Source organism: Eumetopias jubatus, unplaced genomic scaffold (assembly GCF_037043125.1).
Source record: "Eumetopias jubatus isolate StellerSeaLion01/CBP00866 unplaced genomic scaffold, mEumJub1_p1.0 scaffold_11, whole genome shotgun sequence".
Lineage (NCBI taxonomy): Eukaryota > Metazoa > Chordata > Mammalia > Carnivora > Otariidae > Eumetopias > Eumetopias jubatus.
In genome coordinates this window covers 58,655,494-58,665,937 of record NW_028274817.1, presented here as the reverse complement: position 1 = coordinate 58,665,937, position 10,444 = coordinate 58,655,494, and the positions used below count along the sequence as shown (strand labels likewise).

The 10,444-nt window shown below is 32.1% G+C and overlaps 1 protein-coding gene across 1 annotated transcript; it reads left to right on the top strand.

Annotated features, from left to right (window-relative positions):
- The first annotated feature begins 1,525 nt into the window (after positions 1-1,525).
- On the top strand, positions 1,526-10,196 carry CYLC1 (cylicin 1). Its single transcript, XM_088028557.1, has 5 exons — positions 1,526-1,551; positions 4,678-4,718; positions 6,186-6,304; positions 7,678-9,270; positions 10,131-10,196. Exons 1-5 carry the CDS (start codon positions 1,526-1,528, stop codon positions 10,194-10,196), a joined length of 1,845 nt encoding a protein of 614 aa, XP_087884683.1.
- The last annotated feature ends 248 nt before the right edge of the window (positions 10,197-10,444 follow it).

Sequence of the window (10,444 nt, the reverse complement as noted above, 5' to 3'; positions counted from 1 at the left end):
CTCGATCCTGGGACTCCAGGATCATGACCTGAGCCGAAGGCAGTCGCTTAACCAACTGAGCCACCCAGGCGCCCTAAATAAATAAATCTTAAAAGAAAAACAAGAGACAAAGAAAGGCATTGCATAATGATACATTACATAATGATACTCCAACAGGAGGTTGTAATAATTATAAATATCTACAGATCCAACACTGGACTACCTAAATTCATAAATATTAAAAGAAATAAAGGGAAAAATTGATGGCAACACAATGATAGCAAGGGACTTTACAAACCATTTACATCAATGGATAGATCATCTGGGCAGAAAATCAACAAAGAAAAAATGTCTTGACACTTTGGACAAGATCAACATAAGAGGTATATACAAAACATTCCATCCAAAAACAATAGAATATTCACTCTTTTCAAGTTTGCATGGAACATTCTCCAGAATAGGTCACATGTTAGGACACAAAACAAGCCTCAATAAATTTAAGAAATTGAAATGATACCATGCATCTTTTCCAATCACAACAGTATGAAACTAGAAATCTATCACAAGAGAAAAGACTAGAATAACCACAAACATGAACACATGGAAACTAAACAACATGACAGTAAAGAACCAATGAGTTAATCAAGCAGTCAAAGAACTAAAATATAAATAAATAAATGGAGACAAATGAAAATGAAAACACAAAATCTTTGCAACACAGTGCAATCACTTCAAAGTAGGAAATATATTGGGATACAGGCCTATCTGAAGAGACAAGAAAAAGCTCACATAAACAATTTAACTTTACATATAAAGGAACTAGAAAAACAACAACAAAAAATCCCAAGGTGAGTAAAAGAAAGGAAATAATAATGGTCAGAGGAAATAAATGGCAGAGAAACTAAACAAACAAACAAACAAACAAACAATGAAACCAAGAGCTAGTTCTTTGAAAAGATAAACAAAATTGATAAATTCTTAGCCAGACTCATCGAGGAAAAAAAAGAGAGAAAGGACCCAAATAAATAAAATAAGAAATTAGAGAGAAGTAACAAGTGACACAAGAGAAATGCAAAGAATTATAACTGAATACTACAAAAATTTATGTATCAACAAATTAGACAACCTAGAAGACATGGATAAATTCTTAGAAACAATCTTTTAAAACCGAATCAGAAAGAAATAGAAAATCCATACAGACCAATTTTTAGTAGTGAAATTGAGTCAGTAATCAAAAAACTACCAAAAAATAAAAGTCCTGGGCCAGATGGCTTCACAGGTGAATTATACCAAACCTTTGAAGAAAATTTAATACCTATTCTCAAAATACTCTAAAAAAATAGAAAAAGGAGGAAAACATCCAAATACATTCTACCAGGCTAGAATTATACTGATACCAAAACCAAAGACACTTACAAAAAGAAAACTGCAGGTCTATTTACCTAGTGAACACAGAAGCAAAAATTCCCACCAAAATATTAGCAAACTGCATTAAAAAATACATAAAAAGATCATTCACCACAACCAAATGGGATTTATTTTGGGTATGCAAGGGTGGTCCAATATTTGTAAGTCAATCAACATAATATACCACATCAACAAAACAAAGGAAAAAAATCATATGATCATTTCAATAGATGCAAAAAAATGCATTTGACAAAGTACGACATACATTCATGATAAAAACTCTCAACAAGGTGGGTTTAGAGGGAACATATCTCAACATAATAAAAGCCATATGTGAAAAATGCACAGCTAACATCATACTGAAAGGTGAAAACCAACAGCTTTTGCTCTAAGATCAGAAATTAGACATAGATGTTTACCTTCACTACTTTTATTTAGCATAGTATTGAAGTGTTATCCACAGCAATCAGACAAGAAAAAGAAATAAGAGGCATTCATACTGGTAAAGACGTTAAACTCTCACTATTTGGAAATGACATGAATATAGAATAAAAATCTGAAAGATTCCATCAAAAAACTACTAGAACTGATAAATGTGTTCAGTAAAGTTGCAGGATACAAAATACCCAAAAATCAGTAACATTTCTAAACACTAATAACAAAGTAGTAGGAAGAGATATTTAAAAAAAGCATAATTTACATTTTCACCCAAAATTATAAAATATCTATGAATAAACTTAATCAAGGAGGTGAAAGACTATACTCTGAAATCCATAAAACATTGATGAAAGATAATGAAGATGACACAAATTGAAAGATATTTTATGCTAATGGATGGAAGAACCAATATTGTTAAAATGTCCACACTACCCAAAGTAATCTACAGATTAAGGAAATCCCTATCAAAATGCCAACATTTTTCACGGTAGTAGAACAAATAATACTAAAATTTGTATGGAACTATAAAAGACTCCAAATAGCCAAAACAATCTTGAGAAAAAAATAACAAAGCTAGAGATAATACAATTTCAGATTTCAAGAAATACCACAAAGTTTTAGTAATCAAAACAATATGGTATTGACACATAAATAGATATATATCAATGGAAAAAATAGAGAGCCCAGAAATAACAAAAAGGGCAGAAATATACAATAAGCAAAAGACAGTCTCTTCAATAAATAGTGCTGGAAATACTGGACAGCTAAATGTAAAAGAATGTTATTGGACCACTTATTAACGGCAAACACAAAAATAAACTCGTAATGGATTAGACCTAAATGTGAGACCTGAAAGCATAAAAATCCTAGAAGAAAACACAGACAATAATTTCTCTGACATCAACCGGAGCAAAATTTTTCTAGATATGTCCCCTAAGTCAAGACTAGGTAGATAGATAGATGATGATAGATGATAGATAGATGATGATGATAGATGATAGATTGATAGATGATAGATAGGTGGATAGATAGATAGATAAATAGATAGATGATAGATGATAGATAGATGATAGATAGAGATGATACACACACACACACACACACACACACACACACACACACACACACACACGGACTGGAATATTATGCAACCCTAAGAAAGGATGAGATCTTGCCATTTTAGACAGCATGGGTTATGCTAATTGAAATAAATCAGGCTGAGAGTCAAATGCCATATAATTTCACTTATATGTGGAATCTCAAAAAATAAATTCACAAACAAAAAGCAGAATCAGACCTATAAATACAGGGAACTGATAGTTGACAGTCATGGTAATAAAAGGCATAGATAGCATAAGGATAATAGTTATATTGTAAAAGTAATGTATTGGAACAGATGACGGCTACACTTGTGAACATAACATAATGTATAAACTTGTGAAATCACAGGGGCGCCTGGGTGGCTCAGTTGTTAAGCTTCTGCTTTCGGCTCAGGTCATGATCCCAGCTTCCTGGGATCGAGCCCCGCATTGGGCTCCCTGCTCGGCGGGAAGCCTGCTTCTCCCTCTTCCACTCTGCCTGCTTGTGTTCCCTCTCTCACTGTCTCTCTCTCTGTCAAATAAATAAATAAAATCTTTAAAAAAATACCATACTTTAAAAAAATAAATAAATAAATAAACTTGTGAAATCACTATGTTGTACAACTGAAACTAATGTAAAATTGTATCAACTACACTAAAAAATCCTCAATGTGTTACAATTGAAGCCTTATTAACAATATTATTATTATTTTTACCCATAGTACAAATTTAAAGTATTTTTATTATATGTTTATCAATGTTTATAATGCAAACTCTGTTTATTTATTACAATATCGAATAATACATAGGAAATATAGTATTTTGGCATGTTTTAAAATTTATGTTACTTTTTTATTGAAATATAGTTGACATACAATATTATACTAGTTTTAGGTGTAGAACATAGTGATTTAACAATTCTATATATTATGTAGTGCTCACCACAATAAGTGCAGTTATCATCTGTCAGTATAGTACATTATTAAAATATTATTGACTATATTCCCTGTGCTATATATCTCATCCCTGTTATTTATTTAAAATGGAAATTTTGTACCTCTTAATCCTCTTTACTTATTTTGTTCATCCTGCCACTCTCTTCCCCTCTGGCAACCACCAGCTTGTTCTCTGTACTTAAGAGTCTGTTTCTATTTTTGTTTATTCATTGTTTTTTTTTCTTGATTCCACATATAAGTAAAATCACATAGCATTTTTTATTTGCTATATGATTTTTATATATCTGACTTATTTTACTTTGCATATTACCTTCTAGGTCCATCCATGTTGCTGCAAATGGCAAGATTTAATTTTTTTTATGGTTGAGTAATATTCCATTATATATATACTACATCTTCTTTAGCCATTCATCTATGGATGGACAGTTGGGTTGCTTCCATATCTTAGCTATTATAAATAATGCTGCAGTAAACATAATGGTTCATATATCTATTTTGATTAATCTTTTTGTTTTCCTCAAGTAAATATCTAAAAGTGGAATTACTGTATCTTATGGTACTTCTATTTTTAGTTTTTGGAGGAACCTCTATGCTGTTTTCCACAGTAGGTGCAGCAGTTTACATTCCTAGCAACAATGTTCAAGTGTTTCCTTTCTCCACATCCTCACACTTATTTTTTGTCTTTTTGATACCAGGCATTCTCACTGGTATATTATATTATATCATATTATAAATTATATTATGTTATTATTGACATATTACTATTATTAGTTATTATTAACTATAGCACAAATTTAATTGAAACTTTTTTTTAACAGGCAAGAAATAAACATCAGAACAAATGATAATTCCGTATCAAGTAAGAATTGAGTCTTTAAAGTTCAATATTATTTAGATTATATTTAAAATTATTTTAGGGACAAAGGACTAGTATCTTCAGTTCAATTTTATACACCATAAAGTGCCCTGATTTTTTTCTTAATATTTAAAAAAACTTATACGTATGTGTATATGTGTATGTATGTTGAAATGTGTGTGTGTTTAAAATATTTCTGACCTTGATGTGGGTTTGTACTAGCTATTTTAAAGGAAAGAGTTTGTTCTTCCTCATTATAAAAACCGACCTTAATTGCATAAGTTTTCCTTTTATTTAAAATCCACAATTATAAAACTCAAAGTAGAGAAAAAAGAGTCAAAATGATGAAAGTGGACATTTTATTTTGTTGAAGAGCTACAACTTAAGGAAAGTTCTCCTTATATATTGAGCTGATATCTGCCTGCACTGATACAACTTTTACCCACTGGATCTAGTCCTCTTAGGAAATACATAGAATTCTCTAACATTGTGATTAAGAGCACGGACTCTGAGCCAAACTATCTGTCTTTGAATCTCAGCTCTTCCACTTTATGATTTTTAGCAAACAATTTAACTTCTCTCAGTGCTTCATTTTTGTACATTTATAAAATGGAAGCAATTATAAATTATATCTAATTCAAAGGGTTGTTGTGAAAATTAAATGTGCTTAAAACAGTCTGAGAAATAGTAAGCACTATGTAAGTGTTAGCAGTTGCAGCTATTCTGTTATTACTATTGCTACTACACTTTCATATAACAGTTCTTTAAATATTTGAATGTAGTGATCACATCTCTCATTAGTCTCCTTATCTCCAGGACAACTATTCTGAGTTATCTCATCATTTCTTCTTTTGATGTTAGAGCTTCCACATAGTTTGATCACTTTATTCTGGATGCCTTCAAAGGTGTATATGCCATTCTTTAAATAGGGTTCCCTGAACTAAAATCAGGATTTGGGTTTGTAGCCTTAATTTCTGTGGCTTGGATGTCATTGAGGTCAAAGCAGCACTAAAATAAATTATTAGATTTAATCAATAGAGACTTTACTGACTATGCTCTGCATTGTGCTCTCATGGGGACTACAGAAAACATATTGTCTGCCACAGAACCAAAATGACATAAAGAAAAACCAAAATAGAGATGTTTGAAAGGAAACATCAAATCTTTCTCTGTTTTCCATTCCTACTGTTTGTATTATTTTAACTACTGTGATTTAAGTGAAAATTGTGAAAACTAGTTTAATCTAGAAAATAAAATTGCAAATGTAAGCTTACACATAATTTAGCCCTAAATGGAGAAATCAGCTTTTATTTTCCCTAACTGATATGTAAATAAACTATAGACTCCAGAGGGAAAAGCTATATTTTAAGTTATAACTTATCTGAAACAATATATTTCTTACTCAAGAATATTTCAGTGTTGATAAAAGTCTATTAACTGCAAATTGTTCATTGTTCGCACTCATTTTAGTCAATGAATCAAGCAGAAAATTATGGAATCAAGATTATTTTACTTTGACATTTCCCAAACCACTCCAGCCAGGTAGAAAAAAGAGATCAAGACCTTCACAATCACAAATCTCAGTTCCTGTAAGTATTGAAAATGTCATTTTTAACTAAATCTAAGATTATTTAATATATAAATATAAATTTAAAAATATGTAATTTGAATTTCACTTCCTTTTGGAAGCAGATATTTTTAAGTTTATAATTCCCTGTACAACAGATTACCCCCATCTGTTTCAGATAAACTTTTATTTATACATAATGCTCCTTTTCAAAGGCATTATATAGCTATTAGGCTATGTAAGCTACAGAACCTAATGCTGCAACTAGTGGGATCTCTCAGGAAATGGTTACCATTTGCAAAAACATCTAAACTGAATCTTAGAATATGAGCCAATGTTTATGAGGTTTCAGGGCCTCTCCATTTTCTTTAATCTGGCACTCGGGATACTAGATACTGGGACATTCAAATTCTCTACCTCTGTTATTAAGTGCCATTATCTTATTAATAAGGAAAAGGAAAAACTAGCTTACAAATAGAGAAGATGATGGAGATGTTTGAAAGGAAACATCAAATCTTTCTCTATTTTCCACTCCTACTCTTTGTGTTATTTTAACTACTGTGATTTAAATGAAATCTGATATCACCCATTGTAATATCAAAATGTGTTTTAAAAGCATCACCCAAAGCAGAGTTAAGTCAATGCATTTATTCAAGTGTCATTCATTACATCTGTAATGATCCAAGTTTCATGCTTCTCTTCATGGTCCTCCTTTAATTCTATAAGGCCATTTCATTGACTGGTGATGTCCCTACTGAATAGTTAAAGGACTATAAAAGATAAGTGCAAAATTAGTATATGTGTCTAGATTTGACAGATTTGGGGTTGAGACTTAAAAAAATTTTACTACCGCTACACAAATTAATAGGATCGGATATTTGTTTCATTTTATGTCCTTGTTTTGAGAAATAATTCACATTAGGGCTCTCGGGCTCTTGATTTGATCAGAGATGTTGAAAGCAGGAGTAAAAATCAGACCAAGGCCTGAAGCCTACAGTTATCACAAGAATCGTCACGACAAACTACAAGGGCATCAGGTTACTTCTGAGTTAACTTGGGAATGAAAGTTGCACAAAATGATTCAAAAGATCTCTCCCATATAGGGATTGAAAAGGAACCCACTATCAATGGTGAGGATGGGCCCTTAAATTTCATGGATCACTGTAGGCTTGCTCCAATCTCTATATAAGCCATTGAGAAAATCCTAAGGTTTAAAGTCATTTGGTTTCTAATATGGAGTTATCTCACATACAGAACACACATAGAATGTTGAAACTATTTTTTTTCCATTTTAAGTAGATGGTTAATGAAAAAATAGACAATTTTCATGTTTCAATATTAAAATGTTATAACTTATTTAAAAACGTTTATCATTATTCTAACTGATCTTTTCAGAGACACGACAAAAAAAAATTAGAAGTTCAGAAGCCAGATTATATAAGGATAAGGCATTCTTTAAAAAAAATTTCCCAAAGGCCATCTGTTTATTTAACTGTCAGGAGACAGGCTCCATTCAGAAATCCTTATACTCTTAAAGCCTGTACAGAATATGGAGAATCTAAAAAGTCCAAAGATGACAAAAAAGGAAGAACTTTGCAGAGAAATTCCAAGAAAAACAAAGGCCCACATGAAATAACTACAGAATCTAAAATGGTAAATGATGAGAAACTTAAAAGAGGAAATAAAGCAGATAAAACTCCATCAAAATTATCACGTAAAAGTGAACTATCTAAGGATTCAAAGTCCAAATTAGAAATAAACCCAGAATCCAGTGATTTTAAAGCAGTCTCGATGTATCCAAAAAAAGATAAGAGAGATTCGAAGAATTCCATGGAGACAGATAACAAATTCATATGTGCAAAGAAGGATTCTAAAGACTCAAAGAACAATTCTGATGCCAGATCACAGACTTGTTCAAAAAATAGTTCAAATATGGATTTCATACTGTATTTAGAGGAGTCTGGTGCTGAATCTATGAAATGTGATATGTGGTTAAAGAATTACTCTCAGAATAATTCAAAGAAGCCTTCAAAGGACACAAAAAAGGATGCAAAGAATAGCTCTGATGCTGAATCTGTAGACTCAAAAGATGCAAAGAAAGATAAGAAAGGTCCAAAGAAAGAGAAGAAGGATGCAAAAAAAGACACAGAGACTACCGATGCAGAATCTGCAGACTCAAAGGATGCAAAGAAAGATTCAAAGAAGGCTAAGAAAGATGCAAAGAAAAGTGACAATAAAAAGGATACAAAGAAGGATGAAGTGTCTACTGATACCGAAACTGAGTCTGAATTGGAGACAAAGAATTGGAAGAAAGATGAAAAGAAGGATAAGAAAGATTCAAAAAAAGATGACAAGAAAAAGGATGCCAAGAAGGACGTAGTGTCTACTGATGCTGATTCTGAATCTGAATGGGATTCCAAAAAGGATAAAAAAGATGAAAAAAAGTATAAGAGAAATTCAAAGAAAGATGACAAAAATAAGTTTGCAATGAAGTCTGAAGAGTCTACTGAAACTGAATCTGATTGGGAGTCAAAGAAGGATAAGTATGATTCAAAGAAGACAAAGAAAGATTCAAAGAAAGATGCCAAGAAACAGGATGCAAAGAAGGGCATAGAGTCTACTGATTCAGAATCTGATGAATCTTCCAAGAAAGACTCAAGGAAGCCTGAGACATTCAAAATTTCAGATGCTGAATCTGAAGAGTCACTATATAAACTTGGGGCTAAAAAGAGAGTTGCTGATGAATCAGATGCCACATCTACCGATTCAAAGAAGGAAGCACTGGAACTAAAGAGAGAATTCAAAATGTCATCCAAAAAGACTACATTCAAAGAAAAAGGAAAAAAAGCAGGTACAGGTAGAGTCCCTCCATCAAGAGAAAGACCACCACTACCTCCTTGTGAGCCTTTGCTACCATCACCCAAGATCAAACGTCTCTGTCGGTGCAAGATGCCCCCTGCACCTCTAAAACCAAGATATGCTCCTTTGGTATGTTTACTGTGTTTTTTAGGGAAAAAATCGACTAAAAATGAAAAATATTTTAAAAGGTTGAATTTATATTTTCCTTAAGAGTAGTTCAGTTCTACTGAAATATTGACAAGTTAGGGACTAACAGATAAGAAAGAATAATTCAAAAGGACTCAAAAGAGTTGAGTGAAAAACAAATGTCAAAAAGTTAAGAATAATATTTAGACTGAAACAGAGAACAGGCTTGTGACTTAAGAAAACATTTAAAATTATTTGTAAAGAGAATACAATTACAAGAGTGGTTAAATGTTCTTAAGAAGGAATAAAAAAATGAAAATTGACTGAAACTTCTATAGGGGCAGATTTTAATGAGATAGAAAGACATTTCCTAAGAAGTTGCTGAATATAGTAAAAACTCAACCAAAATCCAGACATAGTACAGTAAAAACATAACATAGAAGGATTCAAATATGCAAATTAAATTATTTAATCTATAGCTGAACTAAAATTCTTTATAAGTCATCATTCTTACTGATAATCAGGGAAATAAGTTAACTTGTCAGGGGTAACTAGATCCCTTCTGGTTTATAACAGTCTCTTTCAGGTTAATTTGCTTTCTTGGAGAGTAAATGCTCTGTAAATTTGTTTTTTTTTCTTTTCTCCAGAGGATCTCCTTTTTCATCCCCCTTCCTCCAAAATCTGGCTATAAGGGGAAGCTTAGGTAGACATCTCAATTTGAATGTAGGGGCTCCTGTTCCCCATCTTCTCCACCCTTACTGGCTCTTTCTGATCTTTGGTTGTGACATAATTCATTTGCATGGTTTCTGAGCATCAACCTCTGTGTCCTCTGCTTTCACACAGTGTTTATTGTCAATTCTCAGCATGACAGGGCTGATGCCCTGTGTTCTGCTAAATTCAGAGCTTCTGTAGATATTGCTGAGTCTTAACCTTGAGCTTCTCATGTTAATTAAATTCCTCCCTTCCCCCTCTTCCTCCCTGTTCTCTTAGGCTGATTTCTTCTCAAGGGGCTTCTACTTCCTCTTCTAATCTCATAGGGATCTCCCTTTACTTTTTATTCCAAGTTTTTTCTATCCTTGGTTTATAATAAAATTTTATGTATATATATATACCCATTTTTCTCTTCATATATTTTTCTATTTTTATTTAGATATCTTTTTTTTTCCACTTCTGTCAG